A 25,100-nucleotide genomic window follows, 5' to 3' on the forward strand; every position below is an offset into this window, starting at 1 on the left:
CGCAACTGCCTTCATTCCTGATGCAAATCCTTCCTCATAACCCCCTTCAAACTCTCCTCCGAAATCGTAATATACTTCTCCGGCGCCACGCTATCCTCAAACGGCACCCTCAACCACTCATCCGCCTGCACAATCTTGCCCTCCCGCAGCTTCAAATCGATCACGCCCGAGTACTGGAACGGCAGCCCCGTCGCCTTGCGCCGCCCGAGGTCGTTGACGAAGACGCCCTTGTTGACCGTCCGGAAGCTGCAGTACCCGTTACCCTGGTCGTCGAGCTGCGCCCAGTAGACGGGGTACTGCGGGTCGAGCCACACCGCGAAGTCGTCGTGCGCGCCGTTCCAGTGCTTGTGGTGCCGCTCGAGGAAGGCGAAGGGCACGTGGATCTGCGCGCCGTGGTCGGTCATGACGGAGTCGGGGGCGAAGAGGGCGAGGAGCGGGGCTGGGTCGCGCGAGGCCCAGGCGCGGCAGTATATCTCGGGGAGGTTTTTGAGGTCGGTCATTTTGCGATGGGGGAGGTTTGGCACGTGAGATCGGTGGTTTGGCGTCGAGTTTGTGATGTCGTGGGCAGTAGGTTTTTGACTTGAGGGCTGCAGAGCTGAGAACCGCGGACACCAGGGGACGTTCATCTTGCAGCTGCATCAATCCTTTAAGTTCACGTTGATGATTGTGTAATAGCTCGGATGGGGTTTTGGGGAAGATCCGGCATCCAGTGGTGAGTGAAACCGGAGATGTGAATCAGATGAAGTTGCGGTTGCGGTGTTGCGACTATGCACTGTCCCGGGTTAACGAAACGGGTCTTCCGGAGCGTCTCGGGGGCCGGAATGGTGGCTGGGGAATCTCGGCCGGAGGACGGGGATGTGTGAGAGCGAGTGTGGCACCGAGTCGCGGCATGTTGGGGGTAGGTCATTGACCGAGAATGATGTATCAGACCGGTTTGTAAGCGGATTCGCGCCCGAGACTCCGAGATTCGCTGTGTAGATATGAGAACGTGCCAGGGGCACGCACGGCTTATCTTGCCGTGCTACATGCACAAGTTCCCTGTTGGTAAGGTTGCGTACATCGGACGACACGAGGCACTTACCTCGTCACTAACGACAACTTCAATCGTATTTCCATAGAGTGCATGGCCTTTTGAACGAACCGGATCTTTGGGTCATAAATGCGAGTAAACGCTTTTAGACGCTCAAAACGATTGATATAGATACTATCCCGTTGCGTTGCTGGTGCCTTACTTATCATCAAAATCTACTGTTGCAGCATTCTAAACTTCGGAAATGCCGGCAGTGAGGGAAGACACAAGGCGCACCTACGAGGTATTTTCCCCAGCCCATCACCAGCAGGCGTAGAAAGACTGACTGTTTGAAGGATGCCATCAATCTGTTGAACTCGACGCAGTCAGGTCACAAGGCCCTGGAAGAAAGGCGGCGTCACGGTCAGAAGCTAGATGGAGGCGCGTTGAAGCAGATGGAGTATTGGCTTCGATGCCTTAGCTATGCTGTGAGCATCCCGTATCCATGTTCATGAATCCTGGCTGACTATTGAGCCTCGCGATTTGAACCGCATGAACATCGTCCACGTGGCCGGCACAAAAGGCAAAGGGACTACGTGCGCATACACGAATTCCATACTTCAAAGCTTCCACAACGAGTCAAGCGCACCACGAAAGATTGGTCTGTACACATCCCCCCATCTCGTATCAGTACGAGAGCGAATAAGAATCAACTCAGAGCCTATCTCAGAGGAGCTCTTCACTCAATACTTTTTCGAAGTATGGGATGCTCTGTCTGCAAAACAGGAACTGGGTTGTGGAGAAAAGCCGACTTACTTCCGCTTCTTGACTCTAATGTCGTTCCACGTCTTCATGCGAGAGTACGTCAACGCAGCCATCTACGAGGTCGGGGTTGGCGGTGAGCTTGACTCGACAAATGTCATCGACCAGCCGGTGGCAGTTGCCATCACGACGCTGGGAATAGACCACGTCCAGACTCTCGGTAACACGATTGAGCAAATCGCATGGCATAAGGCGGGGATAATGAAAAGGGGGTGCCCTGCTTTCACTGTAGGTCAAGACGCTGCAGCGATGAAGGTTTTGAGTGACAGAGCAATCGAGAAAGGGGCAAACCTGATGAAGATAAACCCGGTATCGGCCCTTGGAGAGATCAGCATTTACCCAGACAAATCTTTCCAAAAGGGGAACGCCTCCCTTGCTATTCATCTGGCAGGGGCCATTCTTGAGAGATGGGGGGCACCTATTTCGTGGGGCGGTGATTATCTCCCCAGCCAAGTTAAACGTGGATTGGAGACCACGGTCTGGAGGGGCAGATGCGAAAGAAAGATAACGGGAAATATTCGCTGGCATCTGGATGGGGCTCATAATGAGCAAAGCCTCCAGGTGGCTTGTCGGTGGTTTGACACAGCCACCCGGAACTCGTGAGTTGCACTGCTCCTCTTTCTATCTTCCGGCAATTCTAATGACTCGCTGTAGGAGTCTTCCGTGTGCACTAATCTTCAACCAGCAGTCCACGAGAGACGCCCATGCTCTGCTGAAAGTGGTACACGAGAGCATGTATAAAACCAACAAGACTAGGTTTCGATATGTTTTGTTTTGCACCAATGTCACTTTCAAAACCCGACAGTCCAAATCTGGTACGTGACCCTGTTTGAAGATTCTCTCATCTTTACCACCGACACTAACGATGAAGATCTCGCCAACTTCAACGTCAACCCTGCAGATCTCAAAACTCTTCAGGCCCAGAAGGAAATGGCAGAAACTTGGAGACGACTCGACCCTGTCGCCAGGGTGCTTGTGGTTCCTACCATTGAGGATTCTGCTGATTTCATGCAGAACATTGGGTGTGCGGGTACGGAGATGAACGTCTTGGTTACTGGAAGCTTTTACCTTGTGGGAGGTTTACTGTCACTGCTCGAAAACACTGTCTCTTGAGACGACATTCTGAAACCCACACTCCCAAGATATTCGAAGAAACATATGTGCTTGATTGGACAATATACAGAGCAGTCGCCCAAGTATGTACAGCTAGAAGAACCCTGACCCAAGAAACCCAGTCTACATCCAGCGAGCCAGTGCCCTCCCTATATACCATGTACCCAATACATAACCGAACCTAGCAGATGCGTTCTGCTACCTCATGAAGCGGGCTGATTAACAGCCAGAAGTCTTGACATTGGTCTCGGAGCAGACGTTGGGGTCGTTAGGCGCATCCCCAGGCTCGCCGCCGCCAGTCACGCCCTTGGAGTTCTTGCACACGGTCGCACCGCCCAGAATGCAGGCGCCGTTGACAGTCGCCTTGTCGCCCAGGTTTCCGTTGACGTGGACGATGGTCTTGGCCCCGTCGACGTAGATGTTGGTGAAGGTGGACGTGCGCGCCGTCTGCTCCTTGCAGTTGCCGCAAGAGCGGTACAGCTGGCCGATGTTCTGGGCGTAGAAGTCGATGACCTCGACCTCGCCGCCGCCGTTGTGCTGGAAGACCTTGTCCGAGCCGCCGCGCGCGCCACCGCCGCGGACCGTCGACTTGCCGCCCGTCTGTCGGAAGGTGGCTGCGTCTTCGCAGACCTTGTCCCACCAGCTGCAGCATCATGTTAGTCCACAAGGTCAGGGTGATGGGGGTGATATGAATTACTTACACATTCTCGAGCGTGCAGCTACCAACACACTGGACACCTTCGCCGGCACCGCCTCCGATAATGGCATTGCTCAGCGTCGCGCCGTCCTCGAGGATGAAAGCGGCGTCATTGCGGTTTCCTTCGCCGCCGGTGCACGTGCTCGGGACGCGGTCGTACAGCTTCATGCCTCCGTCAAAAGCGCCGGTGATCTTCTTGACTGCGGAGAGGTTCTCGGTGCCGGCGGGTGTGGGGAAGGTCTTTTGGAGTCCGCCGCCACCGCCGCTGCTGCCGCCACCACCTCCTGGAGTCGTTCCGTTGTTCGCAGAGGATCCGCCTCCTCCAAGGTAGGCGCCGCCGCCGCCGCCGGAGCTAGAACCACCACCACCGGAGCCGCCGCCGGACTTGCTGCCCCCAGATCCAGATCCAGATCCAGACCCGGAACCGCTGCCCTTGTCCTTATTCTTATCCTTGCTCTTATCTTTGCTCTTGTCCTTGCTCTTGTCCTTCGTCTTGTCCTTGGACTTATCCTTGGACTTATCCGTGGAGGGGTCGGCTTTGGAGCCGACGTCGCTGCCGTCGTCCTCGCAAGAGCCGTTGTTGGCCGGACCGCCGCCGCCGGGCCCAGCGAAGCGGACCTCGACCTTGGCCTGCTGGGGCGCCATCACGGCGCGGGCGAGGTGTCCGACGCCACCGATGTGTCTGCGGGCCGGCCGCTCGGCGTCACGACCACCAGGGTTGATGGGGTTCGCAGCAGCCAGTGCGGCAAGGGTGAAAAGGACCAGCCTGGAAGCCATTGTGAAGTTTGTGTTGAATGGCGGTAACGTGTGGTTATTGGAACTGGTAAACCTGGGGTTGGTGAAAGAAAAGGGGGGAAGTTGTGAAGAGGAGAAAGAAAAAAGGTGTTGAAGGTTGAATGAAAGAAACTTTTGGCGATGAGGCCTGCCGAAAAGAAACATGATGAGATGGAGGGTGATGAAGCAGGCTTATATATAACCATGATTTGTTGTAGTCTACTGAGATTAGAGTAGTGCTATCCGTTCATCGCATCTGAGAGTCCCCTGCAAGAGGTGGACTTCCCATCTACGAAACCCCCAGCGGCATCCCACCGAACGCGGGTTAGTATATCGATGACTGCCCAGCCTCTCCACTATCTGGTGTATATGATGGATCAACGGCCTGCGAAATTGCCCTCGTTAGAATCTGTGGGATATCCACCGCCGACATGTATTCCAGCGTCAGATTCATTAGCTCAAGGGGAAACAAGACTTCTCCGTGGGCATGGTAGCAACTACTCTAAACCCAATTGCGAGTGTCACGCTGGGCTAATCCGCGTTCGACGGTGGGACTACCCCCAAAGAAGACCTCCAGTCGCCCACATGGGGCAGTCTGGTATATGTTGGTCCTCCCCAGGATGGCAGCTCGAGCGGGAGCGCCATCCGACGACATGGACCAAAAGGCCCACCCAGTTCATCCCGCCTGCCGGAGGGGCATAAGATGATTTTCATATATGGGATGCCGTGCGGCTTCTGCACATCATAAGTCAAACCAGCTAATGGCCTGGGCACGACATACTTTTCGAGTCGTACGCTCTTGGCAGTCCCTCAATCTCTATCGGTGCAACGACCGTACTGGCGGGTTTTCTGGAAGGGGGAAAAGAAAAAAAAGCTTGGAGCAGCCCGTTCATCTACCCGGGAATTCGGGACAGGGTTGTTGTTGGTCCTCGGATCCCGGAGTTCTCGGGTCGCACGGGGTTGGGGGCTGACCGTGCGGCGCTCTCGCCGTTCTTTTCGCTACAGACGAGGCGGGCGGACGTGGAGTTGATGGATCTGATGGATCCGGGGCTCCGGACTGGAGACTTCTACAGGCGGCCTTCGTCTTGTCTCCGTCCGACTAAAAGACACCTTATTTTAAGCTACAAGTGAACAAGAAATAAGTCTGGTTAAACGACAGGTTGGAGGATCGTTGATATCTCTGTCGAAAGTTGCGGTTAACTCCCGTGAACTCTGAGCAAGGAGATTTTGAGTCCCGTTTGTTTGGCCCCTATTAGAGTTTCCGGGCAGCCAAAAGTCTGACTCTCAAACCATCAGTTGACCGATGCTCATCATCTCAGGGGGGCCGCACAGCAACGCTGACTGATCTTCATAGAGTTCAGTGCCAAGAATTGCTGTGCACGCCAAGAATCGTCAGTCTTCATGCAGCCGCCTCAGGATTGACTCGCGAAAGCGTCCAATTACTACGAGACGCTCCTCGCACCACGAGCGCGCATGTCTTGATAATGATTCAGATCCCAAGGTTTGGCGCCAAAGATGCTGTCAAATCTCTTCATACGAACGTCGCTTGGCCTTTCGGACAGCTGCCACAGACTTCAGACTAGAACGGCAACTTGACGTGCTGGGTCTGTTGTTTCGACGTTTCCCGGGCGAAAGCCATGCGGGCAGCATGTTTGAGATAAAGCTATAGTTATTTTTAAACTTTCATAATGGACTTTTCACACACAAGGCAGTGCTGGATGTGGAGTACATAGACCCATCGGGCATCAGACCGACAGTCGACGATGAGGCGACTCTTCGCTTCGGAAGCCGAAGGCACCGTATTCCATAGCATCCCACGCATATAATAGTAGTACATTCTATGAGCGTGCGCCGAAAGCCTATGTCCTGTACCTGAAGCTTAGGTCTCGAGCCAAGAGAAACTCATCAGAGTTTGACGATCAGGACTCGAGACTGCCGGCGGTCAACGCTTTGAATAAAACATTTTTCGAATAATATTAATTGAGCAAGTATTAAGTAAGGTTGAGACGAGTCCCGAGCTCTTTCGTTTTCGTTCGCGACATATGGTATCCAATGAAAACATGCTGTAACTTCGTACGGGTATCGCAGCTGTGTCGACCAAAACTCCATACTTCGGGCCCATTATACCATCTCACCGGCTGAAGAACGACGATTTGCCCTATTATGATGCGATGTCACCGCCTTACGGGGAACACCGACTCCACGACCGTCCCTGCTAGTGCTGTACCGGGTCCTAACCGTCTTGTCGGTACCGTAGGGCTTTCCTCCCCGTCCTTTGCCCCAGCCTGCCTTACGGGTGGCGACCAGACCGTCGCCAAAAGAGTCGAGATCGTATTCGAGGGGCATCTTGCGGTGGAGAGGAATATGGTTGAAACGCCAGTCCCAGATCGAGGCATACACCATTCGGTATGACGAGAAACCGAACATCGTACCGATCAAGCCGCCAGCCAAGATGTCGTACCAGTTGTGGGACTGGTCGACGGTCAAGGAGCCTCCCACGAGTGTGGCGCCGAGGATGGGGGCGTAGGTAAGGATCAGCTTCCACATGGATGGGTGGTAGTTGGACCACACCTTGAGCTTGGCGTTGAGGTAGAGGTACAGATAGACCATGCCGGCAAATATGGATGTTGTGTGGCCCGATGGAAATGATTCCAATGCGTTGGAAAGGGAACCTCCCATCTCGGTGGTGCAAATGTCGTAGGTATACATGAAACCGCCATAGCCTGTGCCGTCGAGGCCAGTCGCATTGCCACCTGGTTGGGAGGCTTTGCTGATGTCGGGTTTGCAAACCTCGAGGAAATTTGGGCGGAGACCACCAATCAACCATTTAATCATGACCTGGAACACAGCTGATCCCAGCTGAGCATAGAGCAGACCGATAATGCCATTGTTGATGTCCCAGAACGAGCGGATTCGAATCTGGCAGAGGAGTATGACCAGTATCGGAACGCCGACGCCAAGGGCAGTCGCAGCGTGGCTGGGGATGTATTGCGGAATGGCAGGATAGGCGAACTGAGGGTACACGACTTCGCCGTCCGCAAAGGTAACAGGGAACAGTCGGTGAGCCGGAGGGTGGGCTCGAAATACCTGCAATTCACATGTCAGCCATCATGAGAGATGCTGGGGTCGTGTGCGATACGGACACCCAGAGCAATGGCGCCCATGGCTATCATCGTCAAGATATCGAGCCACGTCACTTTGAGCCATAGCATAAAAGGCGGTCGGTGAGACATGGAATACGGCTCACCGCGATGCCAGCGCTCGTTGATCTTGGTCTCGTCACTGCTTCTCCGGCGATGGGTGGGAAGAGTGGTCTCGGGGTCGTGTCGCCGACGACCAAACAAGTTGAAGCCCGCCATTTTGTTGGAGATGGCGATCCTCAGGGGATCAATCAGAGTTGCTCGCGCACCAGCGAGAAAGCTGCAGATGGCTTTTGGGAACGAAGGCGAGCAGGTCGATGGAGTGATTAGGGATGTCGATAGGAGCATACAGCGAGAAGGCAGAGACAAATGATAAAGGCCGAAGCCTTCGATCATGTCCTCCTTCCCAGGCCTTCGCCCAAGTCTTGGCAATCACAGTCATCCTGCTCATTCTGCCTAGGTAAGGTCGTACCTGACGACAAGAGACAGTCGCGACTGCACGCGCTCTGCCAAGTGTTGGTGTTGTGACGTCAGTCACGGTCGGCTGGTGCAACTGTCGACAGGCACGCTGTGCTTGGCTCAACTCGCTTACACGAAGCTAAGAAACACCCTTGGCACCTTGAAGCCACTGAAGGCCAGCAAAAAAGGCTTGGCTGATGCGATTCGGTTCAGCCACATCATTCAATGGCGCATGCCCTGCCTTGAATCTGTGTTTATTGGTATTGGATAGGAAACGGAATTGTAGCCGTTCATAAGTAATTACTTAGTGGGTGACCTTGGGATTGGTGAGTATGTTGCGCTGCTACTCTACTGAGCGGACCTTGCTTGTTCGAGGTCAAACTTAGCATGTGGCTATCGCTGGAAATTTTAACGATGCCGGAGTCCTAACGGCGGTACAGTCCTTTCCTGCATCGGTTGTTGGATTATGGCTGGCGTGAAGGTGTACCTGCCCGATGTCCCATCATCCTCCCGGTGCCGGCTCCGGAATAAGTGGATCATCTCCGATCAACCGGGCGCACCTCCGGTGACTCTGACTCGACCACTTATGCCTACATCCAACGCTTATTTCGTTTGTTCTGCAATCAAAAAAGCTCTCTATTCTTAATCCAGTCAAGCCTGCAAAGCTGTCGTGCCTGGGTAATCGATGGTCACAATCCCAATGTTTACAGACGAGAGTCTCTCCATGAAAGCAAGTTGAGTATGTACGGGTTAAATATGTACACTGAAGTATTGAATTGAATATCCATGAAGCTGAAACTTCTTTTCCTTATCTCTTGCGTCCTTGAGACTACCGTAATGGCCAGAGCCTCACCAAAACCCGCCCTTATCGCCAACCTCTCAAGGAGCGTACGTCTTGAGCAGGCTGTTGTAGTACTTGTATCCCGTGCCGCTGGGAGGCTCGAAAGAATAGATGTAGTCGCCCCACCAAGGGCCGGCAGACCACCAGAGGGCACCTGCTTCGTTAGTCTCGCGTTCAAAAGTGTCCGAAAGAGTCCAGACTCACCAGTCCACACGTCGCTGTTAGCCTTGAGATAATCCAGCATGCCCTTCACAGCAGTCTGGCACTGCGTGTTCGCGCCACCGGCAAACTCTCCTAGAATACCAATCTTTCCGTTCTGCCTCAGCCAGGTCGTCGCCGCAGTGACTCTCTCCACACCAATGGTGGTCGACACACAAGCATCCGACGTCCCGGAGCTATCCGAATCAAGGTACTGATGCATCTCGTACACGATCTTATTCTGCGGATCCGTCAACGCCTTCATGTTATCGTTAACAGTCGTCCACGACCACGCTCCAGACCACTGGTTCCCCTCCACAAAGATGTACTGCGTCGCCCCCGCGGCGCGGATGCCGTTGATCGCCGCCTGGTTGAGGTTGAGCACCAGCGTCTGGTCCATCGTGTTGTACTCGTTGTTCGTGTCGAAGATCACGTGGTCGTTGCCCTTGAACTGCGTCGCGAAGTTCTTCCACCACGTCTGGAAGCCCGCCGTGTCGGTGATGATGGCGTCGTTGAAGCGCCCATAGTTGTGCGGGTCCAGCACCGCCCAGCCACCGCTGGAGGTGATGTGGTTGATCACGGCGGTGTAGTTCGCGAGGTAGGCGGTGTTGAAAGCGCCTGTGAGGCCGGATGGGGTCAGGCGTTCCATCTTGAACTGCACGCGGAAGGTGTTGTAGCCCTGCCCGCGGAGGGTCTACTCGCTTTGTCAATATATGGGTATGGCTGGCCTGGAAGGTGGAGACTACTTACAGTAATGGTGGCAGGGTCAGGGAAGATGAACTCCTTGCCCCATGTGCCAGGCAGCGTCTTCTCGCCAAACTCGCCGCCGGCTTCGTTGGTGCCGAACCACCTCCAGCTGCCGGCACCGGGGGCCGCAGTGGAAGTGGGCTTGACGGAGGTCGCCAAGGTCGTCGAGGCCGGCGGGTTGCTGGAGCCGGAGCCGGGAAGGCACTGGCTGTACCACTGGTTGGAGACGGTGCAGGTGTACCCGGAGACGCAGGTGGTCGCTCCGGTCCAGCCTGAGCCGCCGCACTGGGCGTAGGCGCCGGCTTGCGCGGCTGCTCCACTGACGAGAGCGCCAAGGGCGATGATGGACCTCATGTTTGGCTTGGTATCGTGGTTGAAGTTGAGAGATACAGAGAGGGCAGTGTCTCGGCAGCTAGCCTTGGCTATGGTTGTTTATATATCTGGGCTACGTCGCCAAGATGCCTCTTCCCCTCTGGCCGCGCAGTCTCATGGAACCCTCCATTCCGTGGCGCCATTCCTATTCTACCATCATCTTCTCTGAAGCCCCGTGGGGTCGCTTGTTCCTTCCGGTTGGCCGCCGGTTCGGCAAGAACCGTCCCAATATGAACGTCTCAGGGGTATGTACCCCATCCTGTCGGCTGTTGAAGCCGTTGAACCACGGTCACGATCAGGGATCACCCCCCGGTATAACTTCTCTTTCGAGTCCCGGGATATCTGGAGCCGCAGTTGTCATTGCTGGCGTGGATGAGCGAACAGGCAACGTCGGACCGGTTCGCTGGGATTAGCCCATGTGCTGGGGCCGGCAAGCAGGTGACCGCTGGCGGATGCGACCAATGGGCGGGGAGGTCATTTCCGAGAGCGGTCGAACGGGGCAGCTTTTGGGGTGAAGAACTTTAGAAGTGCGTTTTTAAGGATGTTGGTGCGTGCCGGAGTGTGAGCCTCCGAGGTTGCATCGGGCCATCGGACGGCACGTCGGGGGACACATGACTACGACTCGAGCATCACTCGGTACCGAAGATTTTTTGATTGGGCTTTATTGGCGTTTCCACCAGTTACGTGTATGGGCGAAATGAAATCGCGGTGTTGTCAGGAAGGGCAATTTTCGGCATCAAGGGCCTTGTGTTCCTGGCGCGATTCTGGTCGGATGGAGCATGAGTGAGCAGAGGCGAGATGAATGTCACGAGACTCACTCAAAGACCACAGTCTGAACCGCTTGGACTGAGATGATTTGGCTTCGCGGTGACTCGACGTTGAAAATGCAAGCCATCGGAGACTTCATTTCTTGGCGCCTGGGGCTGCAGTTGATGGGCGCGTCTGGTGCTACCACCCTGAAAGCAGATGCCGGAAACAGTCTCCCCGAAGTGTAGCAAAGCAGAATTTGAGGCTGTGAGCGTTGGGGCTAGTCAACGTCTTCACAGCGTGGCGACACAGATCACATAGGATGCTGCAGCGGTGTGTTTGGGTAGTCGTTTGTCGTAACGCCTCACAACGTCCGGCGACAGGTCAATCGAGCAAGTTGAGGATATTTGAAGACCCTGGGACAGATATCGGGTGGTTCTGACAGTGACTTACTGTCTACCATGTGGTCGAACGAGTCGGACATGAAGGCTCCACTCGACGAATGACTTTAAGTTCATAAAGGCCCAGTTATTGAGCCAACAAAACGCAGGTAATATTTCCCGTAACTGGAGATATGAGCCTCATTCCGCAGAAGCAATTGCGTTCCTGTCCTGATGCCTGCCTGCGAGCTGTTGCAAGTAATAGTACAGATATAGACCGTAATTAAGTCCCGTGGGCCTGTATTCTACAAGTCGTCTCTATCCAGCCCATGCTTGTAAGCTGATAACGCCCGCTCGCGACAACCTTTGTGCTCTACCATCTGCTCAGGGTAACCCGCCTTCTTCGCCTGCGCCCCAGCGCCGCGACCGTACGGGTCATGGATGGCCTTTCCCTTGACTCCCTTGAGCTCAGGCACCCACTTCCGGATGTAGTCGCCGTTAGGGTCAAACTTCTCACTCTGTAGGAGTGGGTTGAAGATGCGGAAGTACGGCTGCGGGTCGACGCCCACGCTCGCGGAGAAGCCCCAGCCACCGTTGTTCGAGGCGAAGTCGCCATCAATTAGGTTCTCCATGAAGTGGCGCTCGCCCATGCGCCAGTCGATGAGAAGGTCTTTCGCGAGGAAGCAGGCGACGATCATGCGACATCGGTTATGCATCCAGCCCATCTCGTGCATCTGGCGCATCGCGGCGTCGACGATGGGGAAGCCCGTCTTGCCATCGCACCATGCCTTGAAGTCATCCATGTCGTAAGACCACTCGATGTTTGCGTACTCGGGCTTGAAGGGCTTGTTCATGCTGAGGGAACCGGTCAGCGATCATGGCGTCTCTGTTCAAAGGGAGGATACTCAACGTACCACACGAAGGGCCAGTTCACCAGGACGTGCTTGTAAAAGTCTCGCCACGCCACTTCGCTGATCCACACTCGAATGCCCTCGTTGCCCGCGTCCAGCTTCTTGGTCTTGTTCCGGTCTCGCGCGTAGCGCACACACGTCCTCGAGCTGATGGTTCCACTGGCCAGGTGCACTGAGAGAGTCGAGGTCCCGGCGTCGTAGGGGATGTTGCGCTTGTTGTGATACTGGCCAACCTTTTCCTCACAGAACTTTTCCAGACGGCTCCGTGCCTCGTGCTCCCCCGGCGGGAAGAAAGCTCTAAACCGTTTCTTGTCATCGTCTTTCAAGGTCCTGCCCTCCACCTCTTCCGGGATCTCCGTGTCGAACAGCTCCCCAAACTTCTTTCGCGCGCTGGCTGGGTTCTTCGCGGGGGGGTCGTAGAGCTCTAAAAGGTCCAAGTTCTCGTGGACATGGCGCACCCAGGCGCGGAACCAGGGAGAGTAGACGGCGTACTGTTTGCCGGATCCGCTCGTCAACTGCCCTGGCGGGACTACGCACGTATCGTGCAAGACCTCGAATGAGAGGCCCTTGTCCGCAAACATGCGGACCATTTTTGCCTCCCGCCTGAGCTCGTCCACTTCGTACTCCATGTTGGCAAACAAGTGGCTGGCTCCCCATTGGCCCATTAGCTCGGCGATTCTGTCGGGGATTCTCTTTCTCTTTTCAACGGCCTCGACGTAGAGTGGGATGTCGAGTTTGGCAAGATCCTCCCTTAAAACATGCAGGGTCCTGAGCATAAAGTCGACGCGGATAGGGGCTGTGAGGTGAGCCTCGAAGTCTTGTGGGCTGATGATGTACATGGCGATCAGTGAGACCCCGGCCTCCTTCGCCTTCTCGCTGGCAAGAGACAGTGACCGGTTGTCCGTCGTGCGGAGATCCATCTTGAACCAGTGCACCACGGCATCCTTTGGCTTGACGGCTTTGCGCGCCTTGGACGTCTCCTCGAGGGCGGCGGTCAGCTCCTCGATAGGCCGTGGGATCTCGTCGTTGATGTAGGCGCGGGCCCGGTCGTTGCTCATCTCGTGGGGATAGAACTTTCGGAGAACGATTCCATGCTTCTCGGCATCCTTGTGAAAAGGATGCGGCTGGCGTAACGGGTCGGAAGATGCGCTGCCGTTCTGCTCCGTCTTTGTCCTCTTGCGTCCCGAGTCGCTGGGCTCGGCCGTAGCCGCAGACTTGCGCTTCTGTTTGGGCGGCATTGTCGTGAAGAAATGCCTGTATCTGGTAGTAGCACACGTAGCCAATGGTGTAGAGTAAAGGCGAGAAGTAATAGAAGCAGAAAATGCAGCGGTTGTGAGACGCGTGTTGCTGGGCAGCAAGACGCGACAGAAGAGCATGGAGGTGGAATGACGAGGGACAGCCAGTGGGTGAAACGCGATTAATTCTATCTTAGGTCAGGCAAGTGCGTTCGTTACATTGCAATAAACTTCCCTGAGCTCGCTGGGAGCTCCAGGAGAGGGCGATGCCATTAAGCTGAGGAAGAGCTTGCGATCGGCCGATGTCTTGTGCGTCATCATGTTCCTGAAATCGGCACATCTGGACGTGCATCTGCGCTCCCGTCGAGCTTTAGCGTCCCGGGGCCCTGGACTAGTGGGGCTTTGGGCCCAGATTCCGATCTTTTAGCGGGGCATCGTCGGAAACAGCGCTGTGACTGGTTCGGCAGAGGGCGTCTGGGGGGCTGCTCGGCGAGGGATCTCAGATTCTCGGTAAGGCCCGGTCTGGGAGACAAGAAGCCAGTGGGTCCCGGTCAATCTCGGTGAATATCACGTGCCGATAAGCCGCGCTGACGTCTGTGGGCATCCCCGATAAGCTTCTTTCGCGGCGAAGCAGGCGCCGACGATGTGTTGCTGGTTCCATTCATCCCATCTTTTCCCATTTTCAACTTGAACGACAACGAACATCCTCCTTCTTTGATAACCCATCCCACCGCCTCAACCTTACGATCGACGCAAACATGGACCCGGGCCGCAGAGCTATGATTAACTCTGGGCGCAGATCCCCCAGTCGCAGAGACCGCGAACGCGAACGAAGCATCACCTCCCCCCGGCGCGACTCCAACAATCGCATCTCAAAGCCCTCCAACCCTCCCCCGTCTTCGAGGTCACGTCAAAACAACAACAACACGAGCTCGAGCTACATGACCCAGGACGAGCAGTCCCGCCAGTTTGTAGCCGACGAAGACAAGTTCGTCTTGAAACAGGCCAAGAAGAAGGCAGACATTCGGGTTCGGGAAGGCCGTGCCAAGCCCATTGATCTCCTCGCATTCAATCTGCGCTTTATCGATACCGATCGCGACGTATTCGACGACGACGATGCCGACCTGCATCTCAGCGTCTCCTCTCCAGAGGACGTCTTGCAGGGCCTCGACGAATCACAGCTGAAAGAGCTGGATTCTGACATCACGTCCTACCACACCCTCGAGACCAACGGCCGTAACCGCGAATATTGGAAGTCGTTGCAAACAATCTGTGCAGACAGGCGGCAGAAACTGAAACCCCAGGGCCCAGACGCTCGGGTCGTCAGCACAGTGTCAGACGACGTCGACAAGATCCTGCGCCCCAAGACCTACGAGCAGCTTGAGGCACTCGAGTCCCAGATCAAGGCAAAGCTTCGCTCCAACGACGACATCGATGTCGACTACTGGGAGCAGCTTCTGCGTAGCCTGCTTGTCTGGAAGGCCAAGGCGAAGCTCAGGAAGGTGTGCGAAGCAATCAGCGAGAGCAAGGCCGAGATGCTCAAGCTGCAGGATCCTGACAAGGCAAAGGCTCTGGGGCAGCAGGCCCTGCAAGCCGAGTCTATTTCCGGACCTGCAGCAGTCAGGAACATGTCATCTGAGCCTGTTAGGGCCGAAACAAAGGCAGTGTCTGTTTCATCAGGACTCCAGGGTGGCGCACCACCAGGAACCGCTCGCTTTGCGCAGACTGGCAACGAAGACTTCTCCCAGGCTACGAAGGCGCTCTATGACCGCGAGGTCGCTCGTGGCATCGGCGAAGACGAAGAGATTTTCACGGCCGAGGAGACTGTGCCGAGTGGCTCGAAGCCCCAGTGGGCAGACAAGCACCGGCCGAGAAAGCCCAAGTACTTTAACCGTGTTCAGATGGGCTACGAATGGAACAAGTACAACCAGACTCACTACGACCACGACAACCCGCCGCCCAAGGTCGTTCAGGGCTACAAGTTCAACATCTTCTACCCTGAGCTGATCGACAAGACCAAGGCACCCACCTTCAAGATTATTCGAGAACACGGCCGGAAAAGGGGAGAGTCCTTTGCAGCTGCAGGGGAGGAGGACACGTGCCTCATCCGTTTCATTGCGGGACCTCCGTACGAAGACATTGCATTCCGAATCGTGGACAGAGAGTGGGATTACAGTGCAAAGAAGGATCGTGGCTTCAAGAGCTCTTTCGACAAGGTGAGTGTCGTGGCGTTCCCTACACTGTCTACACGTGGTGTCCCAGGCGCCCTTTCACTCGTGGCGGAGTCGTCTTGCATATGCGAGAGAGCCACAACGGGGGATGAGAAAGGGGAGAAGGGGGAGGGGATGCTGCCAAAGAGCGCCCGCAGGACGGCGTTTCTTTTTCCAACTCCTCTTCTTTCCCTTCTGGCCCCCAACCTCCATGCAGTTGGAGGAACCGACCCTCCTTGAGCGTCCTCCTCCAATGTCGGGAGGCGCGAGGAGCGACAGTTTTCCGCCAGACCGCCATCTCCGCCCAGTGTCAACACCACCACAACAACACCATACCAGCCGCGACTATCTGACGCGCGCCTCTTTGCGCCCCTGTCACCATTCCATTATTCCATCACATTGCAACCCCATCCACCCCATTCTTGGCCTGAGCTAATCTTATCCTCCCTACAGGGCATCTTGCAGCTTCACTTTCAATTCAAGAAGGTAAGGGACAGGTCCCACTCCATTTGCGATTGTCATGTACTTACAGGCTTCGCGCAGATCTTCTATCGGAAGTAGACGCCCTCAAACGCGGGCTGCTGCTCATGCCATCAGGCCGCATATCAGATATCATCAGAGTCATCCGGGCTGGTGCTCTGGAAAAGCGTTTGGACCGGGGCTCTTGGCCGGCCGGAAGGAAAGAGATCTATCTGGCATCAGGAGAAAACATCCGCCTCACCTTTCACGTATCCGTTGGCGCTCCCACTCTCGCTGGTACCATGTACTCAACGCCGCACGCGCTGCCTTGCATACTCACGCTGACGACCGCGACTGACCGCTGCGGGCCGACCTCTGGAAAACACACAATGACGCACAAACGTCCAGGCGACCATAGCTCTCGCCTTCAACTAATCAATTATCTGCTTCTCACCTCCTCGTGTTACGTCCGGAACTGGGGCATCATGCTGCCCCGGTCAAGCTTGCTGTGCCCGTCTCCTGGCCTGACTGCTGGGCCCCCCCACGATACTAAGTGCTGACATCCTGGACGACCTGATAGAATCTGAAGCACGCTGATATGGGGCATACCCGGTCTGAAGTCGGAGTACAATGGCTGCAGCAGTTGCTGATCTCCACACCATCGCAGATGAATCCACCGTCACCCTCCACGCCTGCCCTCTCATCAGAGTTGATGGCTCAACCCCCTTCACCGACTAGTGGAAGGGCTGAGGTTGGGGTATCATGACGAACAGCATGGCCAACATGGCGTTGGCTACACGTCCGTAAGTGCCTGCAACGATCGGTCAACCCTGTGATGCACAATGTGAAGGCAAGAAAACTCGAAACAAATCTCACAGCACGAGCGGCGGCATCTCGGCCCACGCGGGATTGGCGTCCACGGCTTCATATCGTCTGTTCTAAATCTGTTTCGATTCCGCTCTCCCCGCGGACTTCTAGAATGTGTGAATGATCTACAGGATGCGAGTAGGTGTCAGAGGAGCGATCTTGTGGTCGCCTTGCAACCCCTTCTGGACTGGCACGCTCACCATTGTGAGGCATCGCTCATGGCACAATGGCAGTGATTGGCCGTCTCGCCAAAGACCATGCACGCTTCCGAAGGGGAAATGCTGCCTTCCGGCCTACTGCCCTTCTCCTGGATGCTCACATTTGGCTGGCTAGTTGGCTGGCCTCACTCCAGTTTTGGCAATGACATGCATCGTCTGGTCAAACTGTACCGGTGTACAATGCTTTTGTCATCTTCTGGTAGCTACTCACATCGGCCTAGGGTGGATGTGTGCAACAATCTCTCTGACGGCCCTCGCCTGGTGTTAGCCAGAGCCAGAGCCCGCGGCATGTCAGTGACTTGCCGTTGGTCTTTCGCGGCATTCTCCACTCGCACACAAGTTGCGTGCGAAGGCCAAATGCTCTGCCCGCCGTGTGCATCATTGTGGTCACTGGAGTAGACCTCCGCTCCTGCTATCAAATCTGGCGTTGCACGCAGACGCCCTGGATCATGGGTCGACAAGCTAACGAATGGGCTTACACTTGGTGGCGTTGTTAGCCCCAACGGCCGGAGGAGACCCTCGCGGGAGAGGATAAGCCACAACCAAGCCCCGATTCTCCGTTTGTATCAGTCACAGAGACGCAGATTGGCTGCGGCGGATCAGTGCAGCTCGCAGACCTTGATGGCGCCTCTCGTCTAGTTGACACACATACAGCCATACGCACACTAGAGCAAGCAGACATGAGCAGCAAGAAGAGCACACACTACATCAACATCGACGCACACAAGCATACAGGCACCACACACATAGACACACACACATGGCCGCGGCAACGGGAAGGGACGCTAATCCAGACCAAGCCATGAGCTGGCAGGCGGGCTGCTATCCCCCCGATATCCACATGGCTGTTGGATGCTGGCACCCCTGTCCAACCCCTGTTCTTATTCCTCCACGCCCCCTCTACTTCGGTACCTCTATCGTGTACCTAGCTTTGTCCTTGTACCTGGTCGACATTGCCAAAAGAGCGACCTACATTTGTCTGCACAACACGACCGTGGGCATTTGGACGAACATCTCCCTCTAGGCTCAGGTTTTATCAAGAAGGGTCAGCGACCCGTGTCGAGGCCCTCTCTCATCAACTGTCAATGCCTACACCTCCAAGACCAACATCACTGGTCTCATAGCATTAATACCTCTCGTCGTCTCCCTCTACATCGGCACCGCAACCTCGACAGCATTCTTTATCTGATATCATACCTCAGCACCTCGTTGCATGCCCTCGTCATTGTGATTAGACACCTCGACCTCGCTCCTTCACCAGTACAACAACGACCTGTTTCTGCAACGTCTTTTACCCTTCCGTTCACTCCTTGAAACTCCATCGCGGCAAACAACCCTTCTCGTTTCAGTTCATCGCTCTCACCGTCTCTGCAATGACGGCGACGAACGCTCCCACCGCGCAGATGGAAGCCATGTCCGTTCACGAGGGCCTCAACCACCCCGGCCAGTCTCCAGAGCCTCTGTCTATCAGGACAGACATCGCTGGGAATTATTACCCCATGATTCCCAAGCCCACAATCAACGGTCCTCCACAATCATACTACCCCCAACCGCAGCTCTCAGCCCTCAACCAGCCCTTTCACTCACCAGCCATGAGCCAACCTACGATGTGGGCTTCTCCTCGTTCCTCCGTGGACGACTTTGACAACTACTCCTACCGCGCTCCGGCTCCTACATCCAACTACCAGGCCGCCTCTCTCTCGCCGCGCACCTGGCCCGACTCCGTGCAGACGCCTCCTCCTCATTACGAGGTTCCCTTCCACCACCAGGAGCAATATGACGGCCTCCCCAACGGCCACATGGGCATGTCCCCTGAGGCACTTCGCGACTCCTCCCTCAACATTGCCGTTGACTACGGGAACAACAGCTGCTTCCAACAGACCCTCACAGGACCCCACGACATCACACCGATGAAGTACGGCTCACCTCCCCCGATGACCACGACCTGCGCTCCCTTTGTTGCGTCCCCGGCTTCCCTCCAGGACCAGTTCAAGACAGAAAACCACCCGAGCATGAGTCCGAGCCCAACGCCTTCGGTCTCTGGTCAAAGAACCCAAGCTGCGAGAACCCCTCCCAACAGCGGCTGCGGCGATGTTGACAGCGACGCAAAGCTGAACGAAAAGCGCGAGACCAACGAGCCCTATGCCCAGCTCATCTGGAAGGCTCTCAAGTCCCAGCCCGATCGCTGCATGACTCTTCAACAGCTCTACCAGTGGTTCCTCAAGAACACCGACAAGCCAGAGAAGGCCGGCGGCGACGGCTGGCACAACAGCATTCGGCACAACCTCAGCATGAACTTTGTAAGTTCTCTCCTTCTCTCTCATCTGCATGCAGGGGTGTTCTCCAAGTAGCGCTGCATCAAGGCCCACCTTATCGATCCTTTGCAAAAAATGACCACTGCATAGACTAATACGTCATCCAGGCCTTTGAGAGAATGGAAGAGCTGCCCACGCACGAAATCACAGGCTCCTCAAGCGAACGCATCCCTTCAAAGTGGCATCTCAAGCCCGACTTTGAAAACGGCGTCAGGCCAACCACGCATTACCGCGAGCACCCCCGCAACCCCAACGGCGGTGCCAGGCGCCGCAACACCGACCCCAATCGCCGCCGCGTCGCCAGGACCGCCACCTACCACTCCTCCCCGGAATTCCCAGACCGCACGATGCCCGGCCGCGCCCTCTCAGGACGCCGCGGTGGCCGCGCGACGACCAGCGCCCGCGCCGCCGCCAGGGACCTCCGCATCAACACCAGGCTCGCAGAGCACGCTCAGGGCCCCTGGGTTCCCGGTCACAGCTTCGCCGCCGCGCAGATTGAGATTGTGAACCAACAGGCGGAAGAGAAGAGACGGCGCAACCGCGACGCCTCGGCCCGGTTCCACATGCACGCCGCTGAGCGCGAGGCCGAGCTGGCAGCGCAGCAGCAACACCAACACCACCAGCACCAGTACCAGCAACACCAGCCGCCTTACAACTTCGCAGCCGCGCACTACGCCATGAACAACATTGCCGGCGTCTACCAGCACCCCCAACACGCCGCCGCCCCGCAGCACTCTTCCCAGCCCCAGCAGCAATCCCAGCCGGGGCAGAGCGACAACGTCCTCTACAGCTGGGGAGGCAGCAACGCCAACCAGGGGATGTGAGCGAGCACTTACCTCCCCTCGTTGCTTCTTCCAACATGCATGAGCTCGACCGCGCAAGGTGAAGCAGGGTCCTTTGGCCCGTCACTGCTTCTACCGCTGCGCTCGTTTCCCTCATTCATGGTTTCTTTTTCCTTCTTGATGTCACTACGGCGGTTGGGACCCTGCGGACTGCTACCACTTCCTCTTTGGGCGGCGTTTGGGGGACAACAGGGGTGTTTGGGTTGGGTGGGTGTTGCTTTTTTTTTTCCATGTATGGGTGTGTGTGTGTGTGTTTCCCTCTTCTCTCTCCATGGGCGGGCATGGGTATTTTTCTGGACAAATCATAATCACAAATCTCGTCTTCACATTTTCTCCTCCTCCGGCACGGACGAGGACAGACGTTGAGAGAGATGGCGGTCTGGGATGAGTGTGTGTGTGGGCAAGATGCGGACGGCGCAGCCGATCCCGGATCGGCCGTACCCTCCGCTGGCAACTTTCTCAGAAACGCAACAGCAGCAAGTATCTCTGCTCTGCTCGTTCTGTATCGTTTGTACCACGACGAACAACGTACGTCGGTCCTGGTTGTCGAGTTGCAGCTCCCAGTCGACGTTCCATTCGTCGGACCTACCTACCTACCACCCATCCATTCAACCCACTCCACACACACATCCTCTCTTCTTCTCCTGCCCTGCTGCCCTGAGGAAAAGAAAAGGGCGAACGAACACCTCCCGCCAAGATCGGACCCGGAGCGTTTGGGGGGAAGGGGGAAGAAGATGGAGGGGGGGGCGTGTGGTTGGGGCCTCGCACTTTGTTTCTCCACACAGCCATGTCCAGGAGGGGGAGGGGAGGGGGGGCACAGTGTCCGCGTTTTGACACCTGCAGGGATTCGCGGGTGTGGTGTCTGTCTGTCCTCGAGAGAGAGAAAGAGAGAGCAGATGGAGCTGTTGGGACTAACAAGGCAATGTTGATCGCACATACAAGTGTGTCATTCCATGCTAGAACGCGAGAAGAGAGGAGAGAGATGGGAGGGGAGGGGAGAGAGGGAACGAGGGAAGGGGTGGCGAAAAAACACAACCGGTACTTGCTTTTCATTTTCTGTTTCTTTTCTGCGACGATGAAAAAAAGATGACAAGATGATGGTGGTCTTCTTCTTTCCGATCTCTTTCTTTCATCACACACACACACCCCGCAAAAGATTCTGTGTTTCACGACTTGGCTTTTTCTGTTTTTCTTCCGTGGGGGGGCATCAGTCGAACGAAAAAAACACATCACACACACACTTCACCATCCATAGAGCGCGTGCAGCCGCTGCTGCAGAAATACCCCCTCCCATCTCCTCTTCTCATGTTATTCTTTTTGGTTCGGTTTGCTCTGCTTTTTCAAATGTTTCATAGTCCATCACAGCCTCCACGACGTCTGTACTGATATGGGATGAGAGGCACGTCTGTATTTCTTCCGAAAAAGAATCTAATGAATGACCAAAAATGATCTGCTACCAATGCTTGCTAAAACTTGCCTGTGAATGTCAATCGTGCGTGGGTGACGCAGTCAACTCCTGCCTGCCTGCCCCGTGTCTATAGCGCGCCGTTCATGTTAGTCACTCCCATCGTAGCAGTCTCCTCACCGCGTTGCAAGGACCACGATGGTACAAACGGTAAAACCATGGCTAGGCGTTGACGTCTGTCTGGTGATGGGTGTGCCAGCGGGCAGCGGGCGCGCATCTTCGCCGGTTCTAGCCCATACGACATCTGCTGTTGCATCACCTCGAGCGGTGCCCTCCAAGGCCAGGTCTCCGATCCTGTTCTCTTCGCGCCATTCAAACCCTAGATGGACCCAGTATAATTTACCGACAGTACGGAACCGAAGGATTTGGCAAAGGGCCCTAGAGGCCAGAGGAGGCCTTAGTGCTATCGTGACGGCCGCAAGTCGAGTGCCCCCCGGCATGGGTGCTGCCGTACGTACGGTTGGGGGGCGTGGGCTGGAAGTATCAGCAGGGCAGGGCAAGGGCAAGGGCTCTTGTACAAGGCAGAGGAGGTGATCAGAACCACCAGTTGGTGTCGTGGGTTGCTGGTTAGGCTTTGCCAGATCCGATACCCGCCACAAGGGTTGATGGGGCTTTGGGAGCACTCGGAGGGTGAGTGATCTGGGAAGATGAGGGCCGGGGTAGAGAAGACGGGGTGGACCAGGGGAGGAGGCAGGAACAAAGGGCAACGGGTGGTGAGGTACAGACACGCCTGTCATCTCCCACGGGCAGCGTGGGAGGGGGTGGGGAGCTTCATCGGGGTGTGGGTGTACAAGATGCTGGAGGACTTGGAGGATCGGCAAGGGACAATAGGAACATACATGAATGACCTTGGTCAGTCCGCGACGCCTTCGGCTGGCGGTGTCAATGTGTATGAGAAAGACCGCCCGTTGGAGGTTGAGATGAGACCAGCCCAACCGAGGGTAGGTAATCTTGCAGGAGTGGACGCATGAGGCACTCAACCAGTCGGTGAGATATCGACCAGACCACTGGTTCTCGCCTCAGGTCCCCGAGTTCGGGCTCTACGCCGCAGGGCTGGAGAGAATTGGAAAGGATTTCCTATCGAAAGAGGTAAGGACGTCGACAGTGGGGCCCAGATCAGAGGGGGTAGGAGTCCAGAAGAAGCTTTTCTCGATGTTCCGAGCGAATTGCTGCTCCCTCGTGGCCTGCCAGGGTCTTGGCATGCCTCCTTGGGAGCTGAGACCCAAAACCATGTATGCGGGGCGGCCTGGTGGTGACAAGATTTGAGATTGCGCAGAATGGAGATGAACCTTGGCGACGAGTGCCGGGGTCTTTGCTGGAGGTGGCACAGACATTGAGGGCAGTGGAGGATGAAGAACATTGCGCGTGAGGAAGCTTGCCGCCCAGTAGCCGTATCGTCTATTCGCACTCCGTTGAGACGTACACCCCAGCTGCGAGGTGAAGGTACCTTGACGTGGGAAGCGATGGGAGCATTTGAGTGCTTACGAGCTGAAAGTCAAGACGAGGATCCGCTGGGGTTGAGTGAAGGACGAGAAAGAGGATCGTCTGATGGCGAAGTTACAAAGCCTGGGCAGCGAGGCTGGGCGACAGGGAGCCGGTAAGTCAGAGAGGATATCCGAGCGGTGAATGAGGTCCACCTGCACCAACAGACACCTCCTCGGGTCGAGTATCAGCGTCAGATGTGCAGCTTTCTTTTTCCTGGCGCATTGAGTATGTAGGCCGTTTGAGTGCGGGGAGTCTTCGACAAGCTCGCAAGTGTTCCTTTGACGTGGAAGCGGCACCAACTGCAAGCCATGTCTCTCTGCAGTCGGGTGCGTGCGGTTGGGTCTGATGGAGCGAAAGGTAGGATTGCAAACAGCATCCCTTGACCCAGATCCGACTTCCGCGAGGACTGCAGATGACCTTGCCGGGAATTTTTGCCATGCAGGCATGGAGAACCATCATTGCACTTCCGTGGTTGGAGACATCTCCCTTGCTCATCGCCCATTCAGGGTGATAAGGCGCCCCATATTCTCTCCAACCTACGTGGTCTGCCATTGGGTGCCAGACTGTCGGGACAGACCAGGGAGGGTCATCTTTCTCCTGGCATTGCGTATCCCAACTTAGTTCGCAGCCCGTTGGCGTTGGGCGGAGGTTGCGGTAGTAGTAGGCCAAGTAGGTGGGGGCTAGCCAGGTCGCCAGGCTCCTACGTGCGCTTGAGGTTGGAGGCGCGCCGTCTCCCCTGGCTTTTAGAGTCCGAGGAAGGCCCAACAATGTGAGTTGTGGGAGTAATCTAGCTTCAAACAGGCGATAGATGCGACTGCCCTTCCGCATCGGTGCTCATATACCGACACAAGGACTAGCTCAAACGGGCGCCGCAAGTCTCTGTAGGCGGCACTGTTGGACAGTTAACGACATCTCGGTGCGCGATTCTTGGTACGGTAATGCAGAGAACTGTTTCTGATGCCAACCTGGTCCTGACCCGAGTCCGGGTTTGACCCGGGTCTGGCCAAGAGTCACGGCGGTAAGTGGGATAGTCAGTAAACGCGAGGGGCACAGCACAGATGCAGAGCGTCTGTGAGTACATCCGTACGTATGCTATCTGTCCCCAGCCTTGTCGTACCCGCGGGCTTTCGCTGAGCCAAGAGGCCGCGTATGTTACCAGAACTTGCCGCTGAGTGGTGTGCCGGATGAGATCCTGGCCTCCGGAGGGGATGTGAGGCTGTGATTGGACCTGGCGATGACAAAGGAGAGCGGAACCCGCACTGTCAGGGATCTCCAAGTCCGAGGAGGCTGCAGTACCCAGGCTTTATCGCCAGCGGGGAAGGTACATGGCACAGTGGCACAAACGAGTGTCTGCGATGAGGCGGCTGGGAGCGGTTGGCAAGAAAATGAAGCTCGAGATTGGCCATCATTTGGGATGAGGAGGGCGGGCGTGGGTAGCGGGCTCGATTTGGCCGGGGTTGATGGAGGTCCCATCTTTGGTACGGATACCATCTTGTACAACGCGATATGCCGCAGATATGTCATAACTGACAATTGTCAATTGGTCTGTCTGCCGGCAACATAGTGGTGGGAAGCGCGCAATTCGTGCGGGCTGCGTTCGTTTGTTGATGGCCGTTATGACAGCCGACTCCTCACAAGTCAGTTCGGGCGCATCAGCACTCGACGTCGAAAAAGACTTGATCTCGCACTTGTTGGGGGTCCTTTTCCCTTCCCTCCTGGCGCCGTGCGGAGCCGGGCCCGTACGCCGATGGCGTCCCACTCTTGCGGCAGGGGCCCCTGTCTGACGGCCCCGGC

The 25,100-nt window shown here is 56.0% G+C and overlaps 8 protein-coding genes across 8 annotated transcripts; 3 read left to right on the forward strand and 5 right to left on the reverse strand.

Annotated features, from left to right (window-relative positions):
- Nucleotides 1-11: 11 nt before the first annotated feature.
- Nucleotides 12-500, reverse strand: CGGC5_v012829 (uncharacterized protein; the record flags this gene model as incomplete). The annotated part of the gene is made up of 1 exon (XM_032036621.1): nt 12-500. The coding sequence occupies one exon, from the start codon at nt 498-500 to the stop codon at nt 12-14; it is 489 nt and encodes a 162-aa protein (XP_031884684.1).
- A 774-nt stretch (nt 501-1,274) lies between these two features.
- On the forward strand, nt 1,275-2,944 carry met-6-0 (Folylpolyglutamate synthase; the record flags this gene model as incomplete). The annotated part of the gene is made up of 6 exons (XM_066152761.1): nt 1,275-1,313; nt 1,366-1,497; nt 1,544-1,991; nt 2,418-2,430; nt 2,486-2,646; nt 2,703-2,944. The coding sequence occupies 6 exons, from the start codon at nt 1,275-1,277 to the stop codon at nt 2,942-2,944; spliced, it is 1,035 nt and encodes a 344-aa protein (XP_066007846.1).
- A 219-nt stretch (nt 2,945-3,163) lies between these two features.
- On the reverse strand, nt 3,164-4,418 carry plyD-0 (putative pectate lyase D; the record flags this gene model as incomplete). The annotated part of the gene is made up of 2 exons (XM_032036620.1): nt 3,164-3,587; nt 3,646-4,418. The coding sequence occupies 2 exons, from the start codon at nt 4,416-4,418 to the stop codon at nt 3,164-3,166; spliced, it is 1,197 nt and encodes a 398-aa protein (XP_031884685.1).
- Nucleotides 4,419-6,536: 2,118 nt separating this feature from the next.
- Nucleotides 6,537-7,774, reverse strand: CGGC5_v012832 (PA-phosphatase related-family protein; the record flags this gene model as incomplete). Its single annotated transcript, XM_032036619.1, has 2 exons — nt 6,537-7,502; nt 7,559-7,774. 2 exons carry the CDS (start codon nt 7,772-7,774, stop codon nt 6,537-6,539), a joined length of 1,182 nt encoding a protein of 393 aa, XP_031884686.1.
- A 1,119-nt stretch (nt 7,775-8,893) lies between these two features.
- gh5-1-0 (Endoglucanase gh5-1) lies at nt 8,894-10,154 on the reverse strand (the record flags this gene model as incomplete). The annotated part of the gene is made up of 3 exons (XM_032036617.1): nt 8,894-9,009; nt 9,060-9,747; nt 9,804-10,154. The coding sequence occupies 3 exons, from the start codon at nt 10,152-10,154 to the stop codon at nt 8,894-8,896; spliced, it is 1,155 nt and encodes a 384-aa protein (XP_031884517.1).
- A 1,450-nt stretch (nt 10,155-11,604) lies between these two features.
- On the reverse strand, nt 11,605-13,448 carry phr (Deoxyribodipyrimidine photo-lyase; the record flags this gene model as incomplete). The annotated part of the gene is made up of 2 exons (XM_032036616.1): nt 11,605-12,154; nt 12,214-13,448. The coding sequence occupies 2 exons, from the start codon at nt 13,446-13,448 to the stop codon at nt 11,605-11,607; spliced, it is 1,785 nt and encodes a 594-aa protein (XP_031884516.1).
- Nucleotides 13,449-14,203: 755 nt separating this feature from the next.
- CGGC5_v012835 (Uncharacterized protein) lies at nt 14,204-16,216 on the forward strand (the record flags this gene model as incomplete). The annotated part of the gene is made up of 3 exons (XM_032036615.1): nt 14,204-15,661; nt 16,109-16,141; nt 16,199-16,216. The coding sequence occupies 3 exons, from the start codon at nt 14,204-14,206 to the stop codon at nt 16,214-16,216; spliced, it is 1,509 nt and encodes a 502-aa protein (XP_031884513.1).
- A 2,356-nt stretch (nt 16,217-18,572) lies between these two features.
- On the forward strand, nt 18,573-20,338 carry Foxo4 (Forkhead box protein O4; the record flags this gene model as incomplete). Its single annotated transcript, XM_032036614.1, has 2 exons — nt 18,573-19,499; nt 19,622-20,338. The coding sequence occupies 2 exons, from the start codon at nt 18,573-18,575 to the stop codon at nt 20,336-20,338; spliced, it is 1,644 nt and encodes a 547-aa protein (XP_031884512.1).
- Between the last annotated feature and the right edge of the window lie 4,762 nt (nt 20,339-25,100).

This window comes from Colletotrichum fructicola (genome assembly GCF_000319635.2).
Source record: "Colletotrichum fructicola Nara gc5 chromosome Unknown KSG_Nara_v1_contig07, whole genome shotgun sequence".
Lineage (NCBI taxonomy): Eukaryota > Fungi > Ascomycota > Sordariomycetes > Glomerellales > Glomerellaceae > Colletotrichum > Colletotrichum fructicola.